Genomic DNA, 24,016 nt, shown 5'->3' with positions numbered 1-24,016 from the left:
CGGGGAAGTGACACCACAATTCGCGCTTTCAGTGCCGGAAGTGATCGGATGGAGCGGGTGAAGTGTGAAATGCTGCCTGGTTACCTAGGCAACGGCTACTTCTGACCCTAGCTTGCTTGTCAAGACTTTTGCCTTTCTCTTCCTAATTCGAGAGTACCAGAGAGGTTTCCCCACCCCATTCCCTGAAGTTCTAGGTATAAATACACCCACTATTCCAAGATAGGTCCGTTCCCATAGATCAATAGAAGGCCACAGGGGTTAGCATAACCTTTTGGAGTCTTCTGAGGCTCAAGAGATTAACTGACTAGCCTAAGGCCATCCAGCTCTGTAATGCTAGAATCAGCATTCGAACTTGGGCTGATTCAAGAGCCTGAGCTTCTATTCTCACTGAGCTTCGCTATGCTGCCTTCCCCCTGGGATCCCTGACCGAATGTAGCCTGTATAGCCTGTATATCACATCCTTATTTCCCCCTCCACCCTCCCCCGCCCAAACAAGGAGAGAACACACAGGAGAGGGAGGGACAGCACCTTTATTGTCCAGATGTGGCCTGGGACACCTCCTCCACAACGCCCTCAACCCAACCCTTCACCTGGCTCCTGAAGAGGAGCAGAACTGGGGCCCTAGAGAGGACATTGACACAGGGAGCATATGAAGGCGATGATGGGGTTACAGAGGGGCAAACTCTTTGGTAGACGTTGCTGGAGCTGGCCAAGGAGAAGGTGCCTCCTTTACAATGAGGTAGATGTAACATGGAAAGAAATCCTTTGGCTTCAAGTCCAAATGGCACAGGGAAGGAGTCACTTTCCAGGGAAGGGTCCCAGAGTGAGTGCCCTGGAAGAATCAAGGTGTGGAGGGGATTGTCCTCCCCCCTCAGCAGTGGGGTTAGGACTCTTAGTTCTGAGTGGGAACTCTCAGGGTGAGGTGCTGGAAGGGGGACCTGTAGGGGGCTGGGGCACAGGGTTGTTTAGGCCCTGGGAAGCTGGCACAGGCTGGCGGCGGGCAAAGAGGACACCTGGCAAAGGCGTGAGATGGTAAAGGGCAAACACAAGCAGAGGGGGTGAGGCATGAAAACAGAAGAGGAGAACAAAAGTAAGATTGCTAGAATACCACACACATACTCCTGACACAAACCAATTAGGACAAGCTCCTTGTGTCACTGAGAGACTCCTATGCCAATGTAAACCCATTGCTTTCGAGTCAATTCTGACTCATAGTGACCCTATAGGACAGAGAAGAACTGCCCCATAGGGTTTCCAAGGAGCACCTGGTAGATTCGAACTGCTGACCTTTTGGTTAGTGGCCATAGCTCTTAACCACTACACCACCAGGGTTTCCTATGCCAATGTAGATACTCTCAAATGGGTAAACTGTATCTATAATTATACATGGGCCCATGATAGGGCAGGCATCCCATGGTACCCATGCCAATGAGGTCATGCCTTGGACCCCATGCCATGTAGACACGCCCTTCAACCCATGCCAGTGTAGTAATCCCCTGGACCCCAAGTTACCATGCGAATTTAGACATCCCTGAACCTCATGCTAGTAGAGACAGTCTAAAATCCCCATGCCAGTGTAAATACCCCCAAACCCATGCCAGTGTAGACAGCCTGCAGCACCCATACCAGTGTAGACCACCCCGTTGATCTCTAGGGCCATGTTGATACTGCTGAGGCCACTGCCTGCCAGACTGAGAGGCCCATCCAGCCGCTCTTCTGTCCAGGAGGGGGGCAGGGGTCACATTGTTGGGAATCAAACTTCAGACTTAGAAGTGCCCTCTTCCATCCCTGTAGACAGCCCCCATCCCACTTTGGCCCCACACCTGTAATTGCACATCCATCTATAGAGGGATCTGTCTGCCCCACCTCCAGCACCTATCAGGCAATGTGCCTGTCCTCCCTCAGTACGCAGGACCGAAGCCCCCTCAGCAATAAGTCCCTCCTCACCCCTCAGGTGAACCTTGCCACGGGGCAGAAAACTGGGGGGTGCGCCAGGTCGAGGTGGGTCCATAGGCCCCATTAGCACAGCCCTCTTCTCTGGGGGTTCCTCTCGTGCCAGCTTCTCCCGCACAGGTCCCAGGGCCAGACCCACAGGCAATGCCACGGAAGGGATGGGAATTCCGCTCTCCTCTGGAAGAACAGATCACTCAGCTTCTCTGATCCAGCCAACCCCATCTCTGCATTTGGTTCTCACCCAAGCTCAGGCAGGGAGTTCAATCTCGCCTCCCATCAGAGCCTCAGCATGGAGCCTCTGAAGCTGGAGAGCCCAAAGGGCCAATATATGCCCAGGTTGGCGCAAGCCAATTTGGGGGATTTCCTTCGTTTTGGTTGTTAAATAATCCAGGTTACAGGTGGCACAAACCACATGCAAATAAGAGCCCCGGGAGGGCAGACGTGGAAAGGAGGTGCTCTGGATAAAGGGCCTTTTCCTGAGCTTCAGCCCCACACCGCAGTAATTGGCACCCCAGAGTTCCTAACGCTTCATTGACCCCAAACCTCAGACCCCTAAAACTCAGGACCCCTAAATCTCAACGCCCCCTAAACTGCCCTATCCTTCGATGCCACCCAGATCTGAATAGCCCATATTTTTATGTCCCCTATATCTCAGCGCCCTCTAAACCTCAGAGATCCCCAAAACTCTGTTCCTCCCTGTCCCCTCGTACCTTTCTTAATGGGGCTGGGGCCCAGCTGGGCGCACGCGTGCGCAGGCAGGCCGGGGGCGGAGCTCCGGGCGGGGCCGGGGCCCGGAGAGGGAGAGGGTGGGGCGGGGCCAGGCCCCGAGGCGGGGCCAAGAGCGCCCCGAAGGGGCGGCCCAGCCAAATCGAACAGCGGGGTGGAGCTGTAAGCCTGGCGACGGCCCTCGCGCCGGTTGCTGTCGATAGCCGCCTGGAGCTCCCCCGGCGAGCTGAGCGCTCGCGTCTCGCACTCGTACGGGTACAAGTACTTCATGTATCTAGGGGGGGACGGGGCGTGGGGCGGGAGGCTGGGCGTGACTTGTCAAGTCCCACACTCTGACGCCAGTCGGGTGCTCTACCAGCCCGCCTCCCGCGCGCCCTGCCCCAGCCGCTCGCCCCTGGCCTCACTGGGTGCGTAGAGTGAAGGCGGCTGAGGTGATGGTGGTGGGTAGACTGAGGCCTCGCGTGACCTCCCGCCACACCTTGCGGTTGATGACTTCCACCAGCCCGCCCTTAGCCGTCACTAGGCGAAACAGCGCGTATAGGTCCAGCACCTGCTTCGCCATGATGGGCACGCGGTTCACTGGCGTCCCTGGTGGGTGGACAGAGAGTCGGGACAATAAGACCCTGCGTGCGGCATCCCTGGGGACTGAAGAAGTTGAATCCCTGGAAGATGCCTGGGTGCGGGGCGGTCAGGCAGGAGGGAGAGGAGGAGGGAAGGGTCAAACCAAACCAAACCTAGTGCCGTGGAGTCGATTCCTACTCATAGCGACCCTATAGGACAGAGTAGAACTGGCCCATAGAGTTTCCAAGGAGCGCCTGGCAGATTCGAACTGCCGACCTTTTGGTTAGCAGCCTTAGCACTTAACCACTACACCACCAGGGTTTCCAGAGGAAAGGGTAGGGAAGTGGAATTACAGGCAGAGCCCCCAGGGCCTCAGTTGTAGCAAGGAGGACTGGATGCTAGACCAGGACGAACCTTTTCTGTAAAGGGCCAGATGGTAAATATTTCAGGCTTTGCAGGCCAGCCTCTGTCACAACTACTCAACTCTGTCGTTATAGCCTGAAAACAGCCATGCCGGTTGCTCAAGAGCGGATTCTGACTCACGGCCACCCCATGTGTGTCAGGGAACTGTGCTCCATAGAGTTCTCAATGGCTGATTTTCAGAAGCAGATTGTCAGGCAGGTCCTCCAAGGTGCCTCTGGGTGGACTGGAACCTAAAATCTTTTCTTTTAGCAGCTGAGAGCCTTAACTGTTTGCACCACCCAGGAACTCTGAAAACAGCCTTAGAGGATACTTAATGGGTGTGGGTGTGCTCCAATAAAGCTTTGTTTACAACACAGAAATTTGAATTTCACATTTTTGGAAATATTTTTTTTCTTTTGATTTTTTTCCCAACTGTGTTAAAATGTAAGAACAATTCTTTTCCCACAGGCGCCTGGATTTGGCCTCCAGGCCCTAGTTTTCCCACTTCTGGGGTAGACCGTAGGAAGGACTTCCCCACAGTGCTGCAAAGCAAGACTCCCCTAAACAGTGGCCCAGGGATGGCTGCCTGGAGGCCAGAGGATGGTGGGCACGAGAAGGAGCAACCCGCTCAGCCTGCCGACTCCGGACTCCGCAGCCCGCGCCACCTCCGCCCGCCAGTTCTGACAAAAGGGCCTGTCTGCGCTGAGCGATGGGCCCCAGTTAATTCCCTACCGATCCCTTCCCCTCTCTCCGCCGCCTTTGGACCCGAACAATTAGCCGCGGCCTGATTAATGGGGGGAAATTATCGGTCCCGCGGGACACCTCCCCCCCCCGCCCCCCCCCCCCGCAGCAGGCGGTGGAGGGAAGCAGGGACTAGAGGGAGGCAGAGTCCAGGGCACTGGGGCGGGGGGGGGGGGGTTGGGTTTGTGCTGGAATCTGCTCATTTCCTCCAGCCCAGCATAGGAGAGGGAGGGAACACTGGGCTCAGAACCACCAGGCCTGCCTGGAGAGCAAGAGGACCTGGAGCCCCACAGAGGGTCCCTAGGGAAGGAAGGAAGAGACCTGAAACGGGTGCGGGGCCTGGGGTGGTGGCCCGTGGGGCTTGGGTCAGCAGCTGCAGCAAGGGGGGGGGGAGCGGGGGGGCAGTGCAGCTAGTTAATTAGCCGCTTATCAGGCCTCAGTCTGAGTGAGTTAATTAGCTTTGTAGAGAGAGATAATGAGTCAGTCTTTGGACCCATGAATCTGGGGAGAAGCCAGAGTGATGGACTACCACCCAACCTGCTCCCCTCCTGGACTCTTCTTTCCTTCTCTTCTAGTTCTGATATTCCTGGAAAGAAATTCCTTTTCCCCAAAGCCCCAACTCACACACAGCCACACCCTACCCCTTTGGGAAGTCCTCCCTTCAGTCTAACCTCAGTCTTTCCTGCTGTAGAACACATGGGATGGCCCATGCCTGAGAAAAGGGGAAATTGAAGAGAGACGAGGCTGGAGGGAGGACCTGCTATAGAAGGCCAATGCATTCCCAGCCTCCGATCCTGGGACAACCCCCCACCTCAGGTCAACCCTCACCAGTTCCTCCTCCTACCCTCCCAATTGATCCCACATTCATTAACCTGCCAGTGGTCTGACCACTAATTAATCCCTGGGTAGAGGAGGGAGCAGGGTCAGAGGTTAAAGATGCTATTGAGGGCCTAAAGGACAGGTACTGCCCAGCTCGGGCCTCTGCAGGGACTAAACCCTGGGGTCTCCCTTCCTTAAACTTGGTAAATGGAGGCCATCCCGGGATCCTTCCCCCCACATCACCCCACTCACCCCTCTTCTGCATGAAGCTAAACAGGTCATCCAGAAATTCCTTCCTCTTGGGATCTGCATCAAGTTCGTACAGCTGGGGAAGAAACAGCATCATTCCCCAGTTCTGGTGACCTCCTCTCCCCCCAGGGACCTCAACTCAAGTTATACTCTGAGCAAGAGCCCCCCGATTGAAGGCCAAGTAGGGTCTAAAATGTGGACTTCCTGGCATTGTGTCCTCTCTCCCTGGGGGCAGATAGGGGCACATTTTTCTAATACACACAGAGGCCTTGTACTGGTAATGGCGATCCACCCGTCTGGAGAGTAGGGGAAGAGAAATAGGAAGGAGCTGGGGAGGCTCAACCTGCCCTTTGGGGGTGAATCTTTCCCTGCCCTAGGACAGCCTATTCCACACTGAGAAGATTGACAAGTATACCTGAGACACTCGTTCACTCTCATTCATTCCTGCAAGCCCTTTATGCTGTTCACATCCCTGTGTGCCAGGGGCGAGGGGAAAAGAATCCTCCAACCTATCCCTTAGCCAGGGTGGATGCCCAGAAGCTCTTGAATTGAAAACTGGGGCCCCTCAGCCCACCCTCTGGTCTGATCTCCCTCCAATGCCTTTGATTCTGTCTACTGCAGAAACTACCACGATGGCCCTGTACCACTCAGGACTTCTGGGTAGGAAGGTAAGTGTCAGAGCTTGAAGGACCCTAGGGTCATCTGACCCCTTCCCAGTATCCCTGAGCCCCACCTCCAGCATCACGTCCCAAATACTACCCAGGAGGAACAATCCCTAGAGTAATGGAGTCATTTACCAGAGTAACAGTCCCTGAGTAACACCCATAACACCCCATCCCCAGTAAGAACTCTCAGAGTAACAAACACCCATGAGTAACAAACCCTAGAGATTCATCTTTAGAGTAACACTTCCAAACAACTGAGCCCTACGCCTTAGCTGGATACCCACAAATAACACACACCCCAAGTAACAATCCTCAGAATTATACTCAGGAGAAACAACCTCTAGAGCCACATCTCCAGAGTTACAGATCCCTGTTAAACTAATGCCTCAAAGTACTAGCCACAGATTAGCACTTCTGGAATATACCCCAGACAAGCACCCAGTGGGTAACACCATCAGAATAGAACACCTAGAGTCACATCCATGAATAACACTTTGGCAAGAAACAGCCCTCCTTAATGCCCTCATAGTGACAGCTTGGAGTAATGTCTTTAGAAAAATACCCAGAAAGGCCTCCCCACCCCAGGGAGGAAGAGCCCCATATTAAGGCCCTGTGAGTAATATCTTGTCATCCCCAGTTGCACAGGGAACCTTCAGTCACACTGAGCCTATAGTGGCCATCACAGGCTGGAAACTGTCATTTATAGATCTCAGGCCAGGGAAGAGAATTGAGATGGGGGGGAGGGAAGAGAGGAGGGGGTCACCAGCCTACCAAAGGGTGGCAACCTCTATTCTGCTTCCAAAGACAGGAGTCACCAGCCCAGGACACCCCCACTGGACTGTAACCTTGTGGTTTGATGTGTGAGAGCACAGGGTGATGTTGGGCTCAGCTCTGACACTGAAATCCTCAGCTCCCAGGTCCCCCTCCCTCAAAAGACTTCATGGAGGCCCCGATACCCCTCCCCACCTTCTCTTCCAGCCCCACCAAAGGCCTCCATTCTGTTTGTCCCCATGTTTCTTGGTGTCTGTCCTGCACCTCTTCTCTCTTTTTAAGTGTGTGCGTATCTTTGGATGTCTGTCTCTCCCTCCCGGTCACTGTCTACCCCCCAGTCTTCCCACTCTGTCTCTGTGTGTCCCTCTGTCTCTTCCTCTCTATGACTACCTATCCCCTAATCTTCCCACTCTGTCTCTCTGGGTTTTTAGGTCTCTGTGTCTGTCTTCTTCTCTATCCTGCAGAGGGCAATGAGAGGCTGGTGGACTACTGATGACTCTCCTTTTGCCCAGAGGGGAGGGAGGGGGAAGAGTAAAACATTGAGGACGTCCTACCTGCTTGAACTGTTCCTCGTAGGTCCACTCATGGGGATGGGGTCCAGGGAGCTGGCTGGCAGGTGAGCTGGGGCCCCTGGCCTCTGGACGGCTCTCCTCCGCTGCCCCCTCCTCTGCACCAGCTTCCTCCCCTTCCTCCTCCTCCTCTTCCGCATCCTTTTCTTCCTCAGCTCCAACCTCACCCAAGGCCCCCTCAGGGGCCTGCAGGGTCCGGGGTCCAGGCCAGGGAGGCCTTGGTGGTGGAGGGCGGGGCGGGGCCAATGGCCTCGCTCCCTGGGCTAGCTGGGCTGCCTGCTGCCTCTGCAGGGCCTCCATTACAGCTTCCAGGCGCAGTCCCCCCACTGAGGGGGGCCCTGGCACCAGGTGGGGCCCTGCGGAAAGGGCCGCCTGTGGGGGAGGCAGTTATGGGGGCTGGGCCCTGCTGCCCCTATAACCCCAGCACAAGAGGAGGTAGTCACAGATACAGGGAACTGTTGGGGGCCATAAGGAAAGAGGAAGACAGCTTTCTCAGAGATGGACAGAGACAGAGAGGTAGAAAGAGCAGAAGAAACAGAGACCGGACTTAGGGACATCGAAATGGACATTAACTGAGGATAGGGAGAGAGGAAGCAGATCAGAGAGGGTGACAGAGACCAAGCAACAGAGAAAGATGGAGCTGTTAGAGAGAGATAACACAGAGAGACCTGACAGAGACAATGGCGGAGATATGGCGATAGAGACACAAGGGAGAGACAAGGAGAGACAGAGGTGGGGAGAGATCAAAGTAGGGAGAGAAAGATAGAAGGCAGAGACAAGGATGGAGAGACAGATGTGGAAAGATGAGATTGGCAGAGATATAGGGTAAAGAGACAAGGAGGGTATGAGAGATATAGGAGGCAGAGAGAAATATCAAAGACCTGAGTGATACCTCAGAGAGAGGGACAGAGGCGACAAGAGACAAATAGTGAGACAGAGGTTGAGAGAGACAGGGAAAGACCTACTCAGGAAGAGACAGAGAGGAGAGAAAGATCAGAAAGAGACAAGGTGAGACACTGAATAGAGGGGAACAGATTGACGGAGCGGAGAGAAACAGACGCAGAGAGACCAGGCAGAGTCGAGGAGGACAAGAACCCAGGAAGCGCGAGAAGGGAAGCAGTGCGGGCAGAGCCTGAGACAGGGACTGGATCAAACTGGCAGGGTCGTGGGTCGCGACGCCCAGCTCTCTTCCTCCTGAGCCCACTCACCAGCCTGGCGCGGCCCGCTGCCCCCGGCGTCTCCATGGCGCTCCCTCTGCTCCGCCTGCCTCCCGAGCGGTCCCTGCCTCGGCTGCGCTCCCGATGCCGGGTTCCCAGCTGTGCGCTCCCCGCCGCTGTGCGCTCCTCTGACCACCGGGCGCTCACTCGCTGCTCTGCGGCCGGCGGTCGCGGGGGCGGTACCGAGCAGGGCAGGGCGGGCGGGGCGCCGGGGGAGAGGCCCCCTGCGTTCTGCCGCTCGCAGCCCACCCCCCAACAGGTGCCCCCTACCACCCAGCCCCATCCTCCACATAGCTAGCTTGGGGGGAGAGGCGCTGAAGAGCTGCCGGGAATCGTGCGACAGTGGGGACTCCGGACCAGGGCCTGCCCACCCTCACAAGTCGTGCCCCCCACCCCGCACTCAGAGCCGGACATTCACACCCTGACACACTCCCGTCATAAGTTCAGGCACACAGCTCCCCTGTTTCACACATGCCCTTACATGTTCACTACTGCGCCCATGACCTGGGCAGGCTGTGGTCCTTCCGGAATCACTCTGCCCAGGCTGGCCTGAATGTGGAGGACCTGACTAGAACAGAAGTTGATCTTTCTATCCTACCTGGGTTTTGTCTCCAACTGTATGCATGGTGTAGTGTACACACTGGCCTAACCATGGCAGTAGATGAACACCTGTGCACTTACACACTCCCACAGCAGGGTATACACACAACATAAAGATACACAGTCACACGCAGTTTTTATCTTTTTCTGTTTTTTTGTTATGGACATATTCAAATATATACATAAGAAGAGTGAATAACAAACTCCTGGTACTGGTACTCCTGGTGGCATAGTGGTTAAGTGCTACGGCTGCTAATCAAGAGGTCGGCAGTTTGAATCTGCCAGGCGCTCCTTGGAAACTCTATTGGGCAATTCTACTTTGTCCTATAGGGTCCCTACGAGTTGACTGGACCGGCAGTGGGTTTTTTCGTACTGACCACCCATTTCAACAGGGATCCACATTTTGGCTGTCTTCACACATGCTCTCCATCCACGTGTGTATGCCTCCTGAATCTGCATCTCCAGACCCCTTCAGCCAACTGTTTTGGGCCCACCCCACCCCCAGCTGAGAAGATGTTCCTTGTTTGGGAGTCCTGAGTGGAATGCCACAGTTTCTCCTGAGCAGCCAGGACCCTCCTTCTTCCTCTCAGGCAACCTCACTTTTCCCCCAATTTCTTCCTGTGCCCACGGGAACCTACCTACCAAAAGCAGGAGGGCCACACTGAGGTGATGCCAGGTGTGTGTTAACAACAGGTATCTGCAGGGGTGACCTCCACTATGTCACAGCCCACACCAGGGACCCTCCTCTCACCTCACACCCAGTGGTACACACATGCGCCAGGGCCACAACTCCTCCAGGAGGCAGGAATCTAGGTGTGACCCTTGCTTCCTCCCTCCTCTTTCACCCTCTCCCAATTACTGTCCCCTCTCAGTGCCCTATACTGCCATGGCTCTTTTTACCAGAACTCTGTGGTGGATGACACACCCCGTTCTCCCTGCCTCCAGCCTCCACCCTTCTTCTCAGTACAGTTCCTACTGCAATTCTGAGTCCTTGTTTTCTTTGGCCCATCCCTGGACACACTGAGGCTCAGACCCTACTCATACCTTTGGCTCATCCCAGTGCCCTCCTGCTCAGATTTCAGACCTCACAGCCAGTCTCCCCCAAGAAGCCTCAATGATCCAAGCACCTTTGGTTGGTATGATGCCCTCTTCCCCATGGCCTTGTGTGGTTTGAGGTCTCCTGTAGCAGTAGAACTAACTGTTCCCCTTCCTCTGCCCATCTCCTCCCCTGGGGGTTTGGCTTACAGAGGGGCGAATTGGTGAATGGGCGGAGGCAGAGAGATATGACCTGAGGGTCTCATGGAGGACTAGAGTGTAGAGATCTGAGTAGCTCCTATGCCCAGCTTGTTCACCTTCTCCCCATAACTTCCTCTGACTTCTCAGAGAAGGGGTATCTGGAGCGAAATAGATGGTAAGGTTCCTATTGTAAAAGTAGGAGCTGGCTTGGGGAAATTCCAGGTCTCTGAGAGTTTAGAGATTGCTTTGTGGGGGAGGGGAAAAAAGGACTGGACAGCTACCCCCCAAAATAAAAGCACCAGTCACAGCATAATAAACCCACCTTTGTGGCCTGGACTAGGAGGGGCACAACTGGGAATGGCTAACAGAAAGGAGTAAGCCTGACTGGAACTTGGTCTCTTTCTTCATTCATGAAAATGAAAGGCTGCCACTCACACCCACACACAGTCCCTGTCTGGTTCTGCAACAAACCTGGACTCCCAGAGACCAATGTTTCATTCATCCAACACAGATTTATTGAGCATCTACTTTATGCCAGGTACTGTTGACCACAGGAGTAAGTAAAACAAAGTTCCTATTACAATGGATCTTTAATTCTAGTGGGGGAAATACATAGTATGTCAGATGGTGATAAGTATTATGGAGAAAAATAAAGCTGGATTGGGGCGGGGGAGAATAGGAAGGGAAGGATGTATTAGTTATCTATTGCTGTGTAACAAATTACCCTAAAACTTAGCAGCTTAGAGCAACACTTCTTTTCTTACGGCTCTGCGGGTCATGGGTTTGAGTGGCTTAGCTTGGTGTTCTGGCTCAGCGTCTCTCACAAGGTTGTAGTAAAACTGTTGACCAGCCTGGACTGGGCCTGGAGAATCCAAACCCAAGATGGCTCACTTACATAGCAGTTACCAGGAGGCCTCAGTTCCTCCCTAGGTGGGCCTCTCCATAGGGCTACTTGAGTGTCCTTCCAACATGTCAGCTGGCTTCTCCCAGAATGAGTGTCCCAAGAGACAGAATAAAGATATGGCAATGCTTTTTATGATCTAGTCTAGGAAGTCACACATGGTTACTTCTGCCATATATTATTTGTTGAAAGTATAGAACTAAGCCTGCCCACACTCAAGGGGGGAGGGAATCAGGCTCATCTTGAAGGAAGGGATACCAAAAATTTTGTGGATGTGTTTTAAAACCAAGGTCCCTAGATGGTACAAATGGTTTGGCATTTGAACCCACTCGTGCCGAAGAAGAAAAGGCCTGGCAATATGCTTCTGTTAAGATCACAGCCAAGAAAACCCTGTGAATCACTTCCATGAATTGGAATCGAATTGATGGCAACTTACGACAAGGAGCATTTTAAAACCATTACAGAAGGACTACTATTATACTAAGTATTAAGGGAAGGACTCACTCAGCAGGGATTGATGAGGGGGAGAAACAGCCATGTAAATATCTAGGGAAGGGCATTACAGTCAGGAGAATAGCAGGTGCAAACATACTGAGGTAGAAGTTTGCTTGACGTGCTGAAACAAAAGCAAGGAGGTCACTGGGCTGGAACAGGATGGCCAATGGGTGAGTAGTCAGATATTTGGTCAGAGGTAACACAGGCCCTGGAGAAGACCCTTGGAGGCATTGACAGGACTGAATAAGGTGGAAAGCCGTTGGAAGTTTCTGAGTAGATAGTGAAAGCCTGACTGGCTGCTGACTCTGGCTCCACACAGAATATAAGGATAAGAACTAGTAAGGAGGCCGTTGCAGTAGTTCAGGAAAGAGATGATGGTGGCTGTTATGGATTGAATTGTGTCCTCCTCTAAAATATGTGTTGTAAATCCTAACCCCTATATCTGTGGTTGTAATCCCACTTGGGAATGGGTTTTCTTTGTTGCGTTAATGAGATAGGATTAGTGTAGAGTGTCTTAAATCAATCTCTTTTGACATATAAAAGAGATTAAACAAGCAAGCTAGAGAAGCAGAGATGGGGGAAGACAGATTCTATGCCACATAAAGATCTCCCAGGAACAGAAGCTCTAAAGAGAGAAGGACCTGCCTGTAGAGCCAGCAGAGAAAGTCTTCCCCTGGAACTGGCATCCTGAATTAGAATGTCAAGCCTTAGCCTTCCCTTAGAGCTGGTACCCTGAATTCGGACTTCAAGCTTGCTAAACTGTGAGGAAATAAATTTCTACTTGCTATAGCTATCTATTTGTGGTATTTCTGTTATAGCAGAAATAACTAAGATAACTATGACAGTGGCTCAGATCAGGGTGACAGCAGCGGAGGTAACACGAAGTGGATAGATTCTGGATATGTTTTGAAGAGAAAACTGACAGGATTTGTTGATGGATTGGATGTGGGATACGAGAGAATGAGAGATACTGAAGATAACTCCAAGATTTTTGAACTGGGCATCTGGGTAAATGGAGGTGCCCTTAACTGAGAAAGTAAAGACTGCATGCAGGAAGGGCAGGATTGGAAGAGAAATCAGTTCATTTTGGCCATTTTAGGTTTGAGATGCCTATTAGATATCCACGTGGAGATGCTAATGGAGATGGAAGCAGTCAGATATCTGAATCTGGAACTCAGGAAGAGATTTAGGCTGGAGACAAAAATTTGGGCATCAAAATATATAGGTGGTATTTAAAGCCATTGGGAAGTGGCTGAGATCAACTCAGAGGGGGTGTAGACAGAGAAGAGGTTTGAGGACTAAGACGTTGGGAAGTCAGGGGTTGAGGAGGTAAGAAGGATTCAGCAAAAGATGCAATGAAGAAAGATAGCTGAGTGAGTGGTGTCCTGGAAGCCCAAAGGACAGTGTGCTTAAGAGTAATTAACTGTGGGAAATGAAAATTGAGAACTAAGAAGTGATCCCTGGATTTAGCAATAGAAATGGGAAGGGGCCAAGGGGCCTGGGAGCCTAGTCTTATGTGGAAGGAAGGGAGGGATGACAGGGGAAACTGAGGAGCCTCTGACAGATGTGTCTCTGAGCCTAGAGGCAGAGCTGGGTTATACGGTGGGAGAAATCCTCAAAGAGACATGACTTTACTACTCATGCTCAATGGAGCAGCCCCAGCCATGGCCTGCTATGGCTGGGTGGTGGTGGTGGGGTTGGGATAGCCACTCACTCAGAGCCACAAATTTTAGACTTCTGACTTTTCCAAATGAGGTTATGCATGTAGCCATTTGTATTTTTGTGAATTAGAATGTCAAATTTTAATAATATACAATTTTTATAACCATGTTTCTTCCATTTTTTATATACCAGGAACCTTAAGAAGTGGGAGCGGCTGGAGCCTTACTCAGCCTCAGAGGAGGGTCAAGACTAGAGGTGAAGTGAGGCAGTGCCTAGGGCACAAAATCTGAGGAAACAAGTGAATTGAGTGATGTCCTAGAGTGAGTGCCTTTTTAAATTTTGCACCCTAAGCAGACTCTCTTGCTTCACTCTTGTTTGGCTCTACCTTACTGCCAGGTTGTGTGTACTCTCCCCACTTGTGTGGAGCCCCTGGAGAAGTGGGGGGCCTGAAGATAGACCATAGAGGGGGGAACTTCTGCTCTGGAGGAGGGTGGATACAGTCCCCTGGGAGCCCCAAAAGAGCAGAGATTGAGAAGTGGGACTATGCCTCCTGCAGCTCAAAAGTGGGTGCACACTGCCACTCTGTGGCCATCCAGGGCAGGGCGCAGACTCTTAAGACTTCCCAGAACAGTGGGAGAGTCCAAGCCAAGCAAAGACACATACCACCTTATCCAACCCTGAACTTCTCAAATTGTGACATTTACAACTGTGGTGGAGAGGATCTTATTAAACAAGCTGATCTCAAAGCTTCAACACAAAATTGATTTCTGAGGATTGGGCCTAGGAATCTGTAGTCAATGAGCTTCCTAGTCATTCTATGCACACTTAAGTTTGAATCCATACTATAGTCCAAAGCTGTGGTCTTATAGATAGGGAAACTAAGGCACACAGCAATACAGAGGCCTTCCTTAGGTCTTCCAGGAGTTAGCAGCTCTTCCTGCTGCTCGGACAACACAAAGAAATGTAACTGTTTGACAGGTCTTTATTAACATAGAGGACAGAGAATGCAGCAGGGGCAGTGTCTGGAAGCTGTGAGGTGTGTGGGGAAGGGCGATGTGAGTGTGCAGAGCGGGCCTTCTCTAAGCCAGGGATGGCCTCTTGGACTCAGTGTCACCTCTTCAGGCCCTCTCCTCAGTAGTGGGCCCTGGGCTGGGGTCAGCCTCCCATCATACCCCCAAGCGGGGGATGGGGGTCCTTCAGGGTAGTAGGGTCCTAACCTCAGCATTCTCAAGTTCCTGATTCCCCAGCTTATTTGGTTGCTGATGGAGTTGGGGACAGTCCATGGGGCACTTGCATAGCAAGGAAGCAGAATGAGTGTAAGGCATATGGTGAGGGCAAGGGAGATGAAGGGGAAGGGCATCACAGCTACAGGGAAAGGAGGCCTCCAAAGGGCAGCTTCTCTTCTTCCTAGCCCCTCCAAATTACTGCTAGGTTGAGGGGTCAGACCCAGGCAGAGTGTAATACTCACCCCATCCCTAACTCAAGAGCCCTGATTGAGGGTGGGGAAGGTTTAGAAAGGCCCGAGTTAGAGAGTCAAGCTTATGCTATATGTGTTTGAACATGACTGCCCTCCTTGGTACACGTGGGGCTCCCTCTCTCAATGGGTGTGAGCACATGATTGCTGTCATACCTACAGATCTCAGTATCTGCATATGTGTTTCATATGTTCCCACCGGTCTCTGTGTTTGGATGTATAAGCATATTATGTCCCTGCTTGTACACCAGGAACTCAGTATCTGCATGGTATGAGTATGTTCCCAAACACATGGGCTCCAGCAAGTGGACATGTGCAGGCCTGCCCGCTCCTGTCCATCCACAGGTCCTCCTTCTGGCCCTGCTGGTCAGTGGTCCTGGCCAAAGAGGTAGGTGGAAAGCTCAAGCCGGAGGCCCCGGGCATAGGCACGAAGAGTATAGAAGAGAGTGAGGAAGTCCTGGGTGCTGAAGACTGTGTCAGCCAGTGCGAAGGCCAGGGTAGATGGGATGACACCCCGGCCGTACTCCACCATCCACGTGTTCGGCCCCCACTCCACAGCTGTTGCCTCTCCAGGCCCGTGCATCACTGTCTCCCCTGGGGGACAGGGAGCACCCATGTGAGAAGCCCAGCCCAGCCCAGCCCTGCCCTGCCCCTCCATTGCTGCTGCTTCTATAGCCTTTTGGCTGTCTAGGTTGGAGAATAGAGAGGGAGCTTCAGGAAAGGAAAAAGCCCTACCTCACTGGCCTGGTCTACTATCTGGAAGAGTAAGAAGCCCAGATGGCCACTCCTACATATCCCTCTGTGGCATCACCTGACCCATGACTTCTCTTGGGGAAAGCCATGGAGGGCCATTGGGAAGCAGGCCCATTTCACCTCCATCTCACCTGGCCATGGGCCACAGTATGAAAGTCATACCCAAGCCCCACTCAAGTCAGGCAGAAATCTAGCAAACCTTAGGCTAGGCCTGTTAGATAGGGAGGGGTGGTTAAAAGACTTGCGAGGCTTTCTGAGAAATGCAGCTATTGAATCCCGATGCCTGGGGTGCTTGTATCAATCAACCTCAAATTTACTTGAAAGTCCAAAGCTCAATTTTCTATGTAAATGCTTCATTATGGGGGGGGGGGGGAAGACAACTGTCTGCCTTGAGGGTATGAGAGCATTTCTGATTACCCAACTGTCTCCTCCACAATTGTTGGATACTGGCTAAGTAGAATAGTGTCTCTAGATAGATAAAAATCAGACATCTTTAATAGCAAGCTGTTATGGTTTTTTTTCTCTTTGTCAGAGGAAAGCAATAGGGGCCCTAGGCCCTGGTCCAACCAACAAACCACTTGTGGCTTAAGGGGGGGGACCACGGCGAGGACCCTCCAGGGCACCCTTTCCCAAAGCCATGGCTCTCTACCCCAACTGTGGACACACCCAGGTGGAGGGGACCCAGCTCTCTGACAGCCTTTCCACCCACCTGGATAGAAGACCTCACTTTTGGTGGTGCCCTCTCTCCACTGGTGGAAGGTGCCAGAGATGATGGTGTCCGAGATCTCAGCCCAGTAGCGCCCTGAGGGAAAATCAGATGAACATCGTATATCAGGGTATCCGCGACGGCACATGATGGCGCCAAATATCAGAAACGAGGGTATGCCCCCCGGCCTCCTAGTCCGGCCCGCCGCCAGTACTGACCAGAGTGGCCGCTGGAGCCCAGGGCGGTGCCAAAGAGCAGCACGTACTCGGACAGCGAGGCGTGCAAAAGGCACATGGCGCCCATCCAGCCACCCGCGTTCACGAACACCCATTGCAGCTCCTCGTCGGGCAGCACGTGGCCTGGGTGCAGTCGCCGCAGCTCCACGATCAGCCGAGAGAAGGCCAGCTCGTGGTCCAGCCCTGGCGAGGGCAGAGGAGTGGCGGAGTTAGGGCCGGCATCGGTCCTGGACTCGGGGACCGTACTCTCGGCCGGCCCGCCTCCTGACCAGCCTCGGGTCTCTCTCGTCCACCCGGGCTCGACCCAGACTGCCCGTCTCCCGCCCGCTCACCCGCATACTGCCGTGCCAGCTGCGCGATCTCTTCGTGCTGGAAGACGAAGCTCTGCGTACCCAGCCAGAGCCAGACGACTTGCGCCAAAACAGCCGCGGCAGCCAAAAGCAGCGCGGCCCACGCCCACCGCCGACCTACGACCCACTGCATCCTGGATGGCGGCCTGGCACAGCGCGGCGTAGGAGGCGACCTGGAGTCGAGCCGGAGCCTGTGGCCGTGACACTGCCTACAAGCCCAAGGCGCTCCGCCACCGACCAGCTCCGCGGCTACCGCCGTGGTATGGCTCGATCTGGCCAATCGGAACGGCCCAGGCACCCGAGCACCGCCCCTCGGGCGGAACCATTTCCTCGAGGGGAGAGCGGAGAGGTGAGGCGGCACGCGCACCTGAGGCGAGGGGGCGGGCCAAAACGTCGTCTTGGCGGCTGACGTCGAGGACGCCAGGCAGGGTCTCTCCTAACGCAACGCTGCATGGAGTCGGTTTGGGCGGAGTGAGGCCGGAATGGACTGACCCGCCTAAGCCCACTGGCTGGTGAAGCAGGCGATCCCGGAAGCAGAGCCTTCCGGGATCTGTGATTATTACCGCCTGGTTTTGCTAGCACGGAACCGGGAGTGGGGGGCGCTGGGGGGAGAACGCAGTTCATCCTGGGGGGCGTAGGGAAGGCTGGCGGGGACACCAACGGTGTCTTTAAGAAAGATGGGAACTTACGGTGATGGAAAATTTGGCAACGGATATTGGTGATGGCTGCACAACACCGTTAATGTAATTGGTGTCACCAAATTGTACACGTGAAAAATTGTACATGTTGAATTGGCAAATGTGTTATATATATTTTTACAAAGATTAAAAAAAAAAAAAGATGGGGCAGGCTTTCCAGCTTAGGGGACCAAGATTGTTCTGAAAGACAAAGTGTGAGAAGGGGGCCTTGTAAATCCCTGAGGGTTATCAGTTGGGGAGTGATGAGATCACATTTGGGGCTACAGAGTAGAGATTAAATTGGAGGGGGGCAAGATGAGAGTCAGGGAGATCGTGACTATGGAAGCAGCAGTCAAGAAATCAAAGGACCTATTGCATTGGGCAAATCTGCTACAAAAGACCTCTTTAAAGTGTTAAAAAGCAAAGATGTCACTTTGAGGACTAAGGTGCAACTGACCCAAGCCATGGTATTTTCAATTACCTCTTATGCATTTGAAAGCTGGACAATGAATAAAGGCCAAAACTATGGTGTTGGCGAAGAATATTGAATATACCGTGGGCTGCCAGAAGAACAAACAAATCTGTCTCGGAAGATGTGTGCAGCCAGAATGCTCCTTAGAAGTGAGGATGGCAAGATTTCCTCTCACTTTGAACATGTTATCAGCAGGGACCAGTCCCTGGAGAAAGCAGAGGGTGAGCAAAAGAGAGGAAGACCGTCAACAACATGAATTGACACGGTGGTTGCAACAATGGGCTCAAGCATGACAACAATTATGAGGATGGCCCAGGACCTAGCAGTGTTTCATTCTGTTGTACTTGGGTCACTATGAGCTGGAACCAACTTGGTGGCACCTAACAACAACAAAGATGAGAGTCAGGGAGACCATGACTATGGTCCAAGTGAGAGAGGAGGTCTGTGTCTGTAGAGATGGAAAAAAGAAATGAGCGTGAGAAGTACATTGGGAACAAAGTTGGGAGGACTTGATTCCCTCTTCCTGGAATACTCTTTTCCCTCCATTCTAACTCCCCCTTATTTGGCTAACATCCTTGTTCATGCCCAATGGGCAGCTGAGTACCCTGGTCTGGAGCTCAGATCCAGTCAGAGAGCTAGGAGTTGTCATTCATTCAGGCAACAGATGTTTTCTTAGCACCTGTATGTACCAAGTTCTGTGGTGGCTGATATGGCAAGCATAATTCCCAACCCATCTTAGAGATCTCATGGGGGAGCCTACATAAAAGGTGGTAATTAAAACCTAAGAAAGTGAATAAAATCTCACAGGAAGGGAGTACAGAGAAAGATAAAGCCAAGCCTAGAGCCAGCACTTAAGAGATAGAGGAAGGAAGAAGTGACCAAAAAGGAAGAGAAGTAAAAGAAATAAAAGAGGCAGCATAGTGCAGTGATTAAGCAATAAGCCTTGGAGGTGGACTGCCTGGGTTCAAAGCTCGGCTCCTGCTACCTACTACTTCTGTTATCTTGAACAAGTTACACTCTGTGACCTAGTTTCCTCAACTATAAAATAGGATAAAGAACCTACCTCACAAGTGCTGTTATGAAGATTAAATAAGTTAATATTTATAAAGCAATTAGTGCCTGGCATGTGGTTATGTGGTGAGCATTATATGTGTTAGTAATAAAAATAAAATATAAAGGAGAAGAGAACTGGAAGAGAGTAGTCTCACACATGGGAGTAACAGAATGAAGGGTCAACACAGTCAAAAGTAACTGAGAGGTCCAGTAAAGTGATGGGAAGTGGTCATGAGATTTCTCAGTAGGGGCATGTGGCAGAGACAATGTTAAGCATTCATAAATCTATTTCCTTTTGCTCTCAAGCAAACGGATTACATTCCACAGTCTACTTGGTAGTTAGAAGGAACCATGTAATAGGCAGAAATAATATATGGCACTTACAGGTCTGGCTCCAAAAGTCTCCAGTGAAATTACTTACCTTCTCACTCTACCTCATCTATTGTCTTGGATCTAGTGGAGAATTTGAGGCCCTAGGAAATGGCAGAGCTACTAGATGGATGGAGCCTGGGTCCCTGAAAGCTGCATGGAACAGAGTCTCCCCCCGCCCCGCCCCCCTCCTCCCCCCCCCCCCCGTGAACTGTGGTGCTACGCGATTGAGTTTTGGGGGTTGTTTGTTACACCAATGGGTTTGAATTTTTTTTTTTGGTATAGCCCTCTTACCCATCCCACTGTGCTTTTGGTCTCTGTGTATGTGTGTATGTGAGAGAGATATAATACGGTTACTTAGCCTTTTTGGCAAACCTATTTCTGCTGCCTGGTGGGGAAAGGGTACGGAAATGCTAAGTATCCATTCCTCCCGGTAACATCTGAGGTCAGGGTTCTGATATAGCAGATCAAGCCTCCCCGCCCCCCACCGCAAAGTAGACGCTGAGCAGGGAACTGACGTGATTGTGGATCCAGGAGTCATGCACTTACTCTGCCTTAGAACGTAAAATGTGGGAAGGCAGAAACCATGCCTGACTTGTGCACATAGGGATAGTCCTTGTGCCACGCACAGCCTAGGTGCCTGGCATATGGTAGATATTCAGTAATATTTGTTGAGTGAATGACCAAATAAATAAATGAATGCAGCAAAGAGTTCTTGTAAGCATCCAGGCATCGAGATACTCTGCAGTAGGCAGCTTTCACAAAGGTTCTTCCAGAATAGAGGTTTCCACCCGAGATAAGAGTGCCTCTCGCGAGCTCCTCCCCCAGGAGGCCGGGCGGGCCTCTCAAGCAGTCACGTGCTGGCGACCGGCCAATCGGTAGGGGCGGGGCAGGCCCCGACTGGAAGGGCGAGGGGCGGCCCGGCAGACGTTCCAGTGGGATCTCCGGGTTGGCGTAATGTCGCTTTCTGGAGCCGGCACTGGGCAGCGCCAGCAGGCGTCAGAGGCGGACGCCACAGAAACAACTTTCCGGGCGAGTGGTAATTGCAGGGCGGCCGGGACCCACAGGGACGCGGAGCGGAGCCCAGCCCTTATTCTGGACGTTCTCTCCCCACCCGCAGGGTCCGAACGCCCATGCTTGGCCAGGCCGGCGGGGCGAAGGGAGACCCCGGTGTTTAGGCTGCAGGCCAGGCGGCGCTGGGAAGGTCCAAGCCCGGACCTTTGGGTCAGGAGCAGGGCGGGACCGAGAGGGCGCCTCTGAGCTAGGGCTGCTAGTCGGTGAGACCCAGGGGATAGCGGGCGGTACAGCGCTTGCTGATTAACCTTGACCGTCTGCCCCTAGAGCATCAGCATATTCGCTACAATCCGCTGCAAGATGAGTGGGTGCTGGTGTCAGCTCACCGCATGAAGCGGCCCTGGCAGGGACAAGTGGAGCCCCCGCTTCTGGAGACAGTGCCGCGCCATGACCCCCACAACCCTCTGTGTCCTGGGGCCACACGAGCCAACGGAGAGGTAAGCTTTTAGAGCCCACATTCGCTGGGCCAGCACGAGTGGCACCCACTTAGAACTGCCCCTCACCGACGGGGCTGTGGACCTCCTTCTGAGTCAGATCCCATCAAGCCTTTGTTTGTTCCCCAGAGTGGGCCCTTGAAGCCCACCCGATAGCTAGTAGTATGGGGCAGCATCCCCATAGCTCATCCTTGCTACTAGGTGAATCCCGAGTACCATGGCACCTTTCTGTTTGACAATGACTTCCCAGCTCTGCAGCCTGATGCCCCCAATCCAGGTAACCTGGTTCCTGCTGCTGATGGGGGATGAGGGAGCCTGGGTCTTTGGGGGCTTCTGCAGAGAGTGATACCCCCTTCTCTCAGGACTCAGTGATCACCCCCTTTTCCAAGCAGAGGCTGCTCGAGGAGTTTGGTAACTATACATTTCCCTTCTTATAACCTTCACCCCAGGGCCTGGACTGAACACTAGGGGGTGAGTCCTGCCTCCAACACAGCCAAGCCCTATCCCTCTGTCATCCCTCTCCCCACCGCCACCTAGTAAGGTCATGTGCTTCCACCCCTGGTCGGATGTGACGCTGCCACTTATGTCAGTCCCCGAGATCCGGGCTGTCGTTGATGCATGGGCCTCTGTCACAGAGGAGCTGGGTGCCCAGTACCCTTGGGTGCAGGTTTGTGAAGCCACCTCCTTCCTTGGATGAGCAGGGAGGGGGCGGTACAGCTTTGGTTATGGGGAGTGTTATTCCCACCAGGAGTGTGGTGGGAAGGGGGCTGACTTGGTATAGTTTTGGCTACTAAAGTTCTCTACCTGTACCTGTTAGATCTTTGAAAACAAAGGAGCCATGATGGGCTGTTCCAATCCCCACCCCCACTGTCAGGTAAGTGTGTCAGGGTCTCCAGAGTTTTTGAACTAGGCCCCAGCCAGCACTGTGAGGAGGGGAACTGACTTAAGGGAGGGGACCTGGCTTAAGGGAGGGGACAAAGGAAGTATGCCAATGATATGGAGGCTTGGGGGTGAAGGCCTGCTTGCTCTTCTCCACTCCTGCCCTTTACAGGTGTGGGCCAGCAGTTTCCTGCCAGATATTGCCCAGCGTGAGGAGCGATCTCAGCGGGCCTATCAGAATCAGCATGGAGGGCCTCTACTAATGGAGTATGGCCGCCAGGAGCTGCTCAGGAAGGTGGGAGAGAGCGAGGCCCTGAGTCCCCAAGGAGCCTTTAGCCTTCTCACCCCAAAAGAGAGAGGTGTGTGAAGGAGAAGAGTAGAAGGGAACTAGCAGGGAGATATGCTAGGAGACCATAACAATAATTTAAAGGAGAGATGATCGTGGCTTAGTCTAGAGTGGTAATGGTAGAGGTGGTTAGAAGCCATCAGAACTGGGTATATATTTTTCTTCTGTTTCCCCTGCCTATTTGCTGACACCCCATTTGCCACCTGCCTTGATGGCCTCATCTCCATTTTGTCTGCCCAGGAACGTCTGGTCCTAACCAGTGAGCACTGGTTAGTGCTGGTTCCCTTCTGGGCAGTATGGCCGTTCCAGACACTGCTGCTGCCCCGTCGGCATGTGCATCGGCTGCCTGAGCTGACCCCCGCCGAGCGTGATGGTGGGTCTTCGTGCTGGGACCCTGGGGCCAGGTTCTGGATGAGGGTGGCTCTGGCAGGGCCAGCAACTGGGCCTCAGACTGAGAGTCAGGCTCTGGTTCCAGATCTAGCCTCTGTCATGAAGAAGCTCTTGACCAAGTACGACAACCTATTTGAAACGTCCTTTCCCTACTCCATGGGCTGGCACGGTGAGCCTTTTTTGAGTACCCATATCAACACCATTCTCGGCTCCTGGGGTCTAACCTATTGTAGTGTAACTCCCAGCAGGCCTTGAAACCACTGCTGAGGGAAGTGGGAAGAAGGATGGTGGGCTGAGGGTAGAGCAGCAAGCTTGGTAAAACTGTGTCTCCCCACATGCTTTCCACTACCTGTGGCTCCTCTGTGCAGGGGATACTGAGAGATGTAGTTTCCAGGTATTTGGCCTGATTGTGGGTAGGAGCTTGGCTGAAGAACTGTATCCTCTTCTTCCTGTCAGGGGCCCCCACGGGATCAGAGGCCGAGGCCAACTGTGATCACTGGCAGCTGCATGCTCATTACTACCCTCCACTCCTGCGCTCTGCCACTGTCCGGAAATTCATGGTTGGCTATGAAATGCTGGCCCAGGCTCAGAGGGACCTAACCCCTGAGCAGGTCAGGACTTGGGAGCATCTGGAGTCCCCTTTTCTCTCCCACTTCCTCAAGGGATCCCAACAATCATGACCCTGAGAACCCCTGTAACATCCTGGGCATCCCTAGGTACTCAAGAACTGCTCAGCACCTTTGGTGACTCCAACATTCCTTATCCTGAGGCTCCCAATCCCTGAGGGCCTCCCCCAGTGTCTCCTGGGTGCTCAGAACTACATACATTCTGGGCTACCCTAATCCTTCCTGACTACTCCCTCCCCCCTTTCCAGGCTGCGGAGAGACTAAGGGCACTTCCTGAGGTTCATTACCGCCTAGGGCAGAAGGACAGGGAGACAGCAGCCATCGCCTGACCATGCTGACCACAGAGCCCTGACTCTTGTCTGAGGAAACCAGAACCTGGGGTTTGGGCAGATGTAGGGTCAATAAAACTGCTTCTCAAACTTTAATTATACGTTTTAACAGCAGAGGAGTGTGGACTCTAACCCTCGGGGTCTGGAGTTAAAGGCTGAAGGCATAGCTCCAGCCACAACTTTTCTTTGTCTACTGTGATGGTTAATGTTATGTGTCAACTTGGCTAACTTGGCTAGGCTATGATTCTTAGTGGTTTGGCAGACACTGGACTGGGTGCTTG

The 24,016-nt window shown here is 52.9% G+C and overlaps 3 protein-coding genes across 6 annotated transcripts; 1 reads left to right on the top strand and 2 right to left on the bottom strand.

Moving 5' to 3' along the window:
- Window positions 1-35: 35 nt before the first annotated feature.
- Window positions 36-7,756, bottom strand: ARID3C (AT-rich interaction domain 3C). 2 transcript variants are annotated; one of them, XM_003407619.3, is made up of 7 exons: window positions 7,442-7,756; window positions 5,455-5,527; window positions 3,084-3,267; window positions 2,664-2,953; window positions 1,948-2,130; window positions 1,627-1,716; window positions 36-1,013 (listed from the first exon to the last, which is right to left on the bottom strand). In XM_003407619.3, exons 1-7 carry the CDS (start codon window positions 7,754-7,756, stop codon window positions 913-915), a joined length of 1,236 nt encoding a protein of 411 aa, XP_003407667.1. In that variant the 3' UTR covers window positions 36-912. The 2 variants fall into 2 exon arrangements, with proteins under 2 accessions (XP_003407667.1, XP_064147860.1); XM_064291790.1 differs by lacking the exon at window positions 1,948-2,130.
- A 3,245-nt stretch (window positions 7,757-11,001) lies between these two features.
- On the bottom strand, window positions 11,002-17,347 carry SIGMAR1 (sigma non-opioid intracellular receptor 1). The gene is made up of 4 exons (XM_003407617.4): window positions 17,069-17,347; window positions 16,719-16,919; window positions 16,504-16,596; window positions 11,002-15,635 (listed from the first exon to the last, which is right to left on the bottom strand). Exons 1-4 carry the CDS (start codon window positions 17,217-17,219, stop codon window positions 15,409-15,411), a joined length of 672 nt encoding a protein of 223 aa, XP_003407665.1. The 5' UTR covers window positions 17,220-17,347; the 3' UTR covers window positions 11,002-15,408.
- A 3,183-nt stretch (window positions 17,348-20,530) lies between these two features.
- On the top strand, window positions 20,531-23,914 carry GALT (galactose-1-phosphate uridylyltransferase). 3 transcript variants are annotated; one of them, XM_064291783.1, is made up of 11 exons: window positions 20,534-20,696; window positions 20,999-21,168; window positions 21,367-21,442; window positions 21,528-21,576; window positions 21,703-21,832; window positions 21,983-22,039; window positions 22,217-22,339; window positions 22,631-22,763; window positions 22,866-22,949; window positions 23,237-23,391; window positions 23,655-23,914. In XM_064291783.1, the coding sequence occupies exons 1-11, from the start codon at window positions 20,615-20,617 to the stop codon at window positions 23,733-23,735; spliced, it is 1,140 nt and encodes a 379-aa protein (XP_064147853.1). In that variant the 5' UTR covers window positions 20,534-20,614; the 3' UTR covers window positions 23,736-23,914. The 3 variants fall into 3 exon arrangements, with proteins under 3 accessions (XP_064147855.1, XP_064147853.1, XP_064147854.1); XM_064291784.1 differs by having other exon boundaries at window positions 20,575-20,689; XM_064291785.1 differs by lacking the exon at window positions 23,237-23,391 and having other exon boundaries at window positions 20,531-20,696.
- The last annotated feature ends 102 nt before the right edge of the window (window positions 23,915-24,016 follow it).

This window comes from Loxodonta africana, chromosome 9 (assembly GCF_030014295.1).
Source record: "Loxodonta africana isolate mLoxAfr1 chromosome 9, mLoxAfr1.hap2, whole genome shotgun sequence".
Lineage (NCBI taxonomy): Eukaryota > Metazoa > Chordata > Mammalia > Proboscidea > Elephantidae > Loxodonta > Loxodonta africana.
The sequence above is the reverse complement of the archived record's forward strand: the minus strand, read 5'-3'. Positions and strand labels throughout refer to the sequence as shown.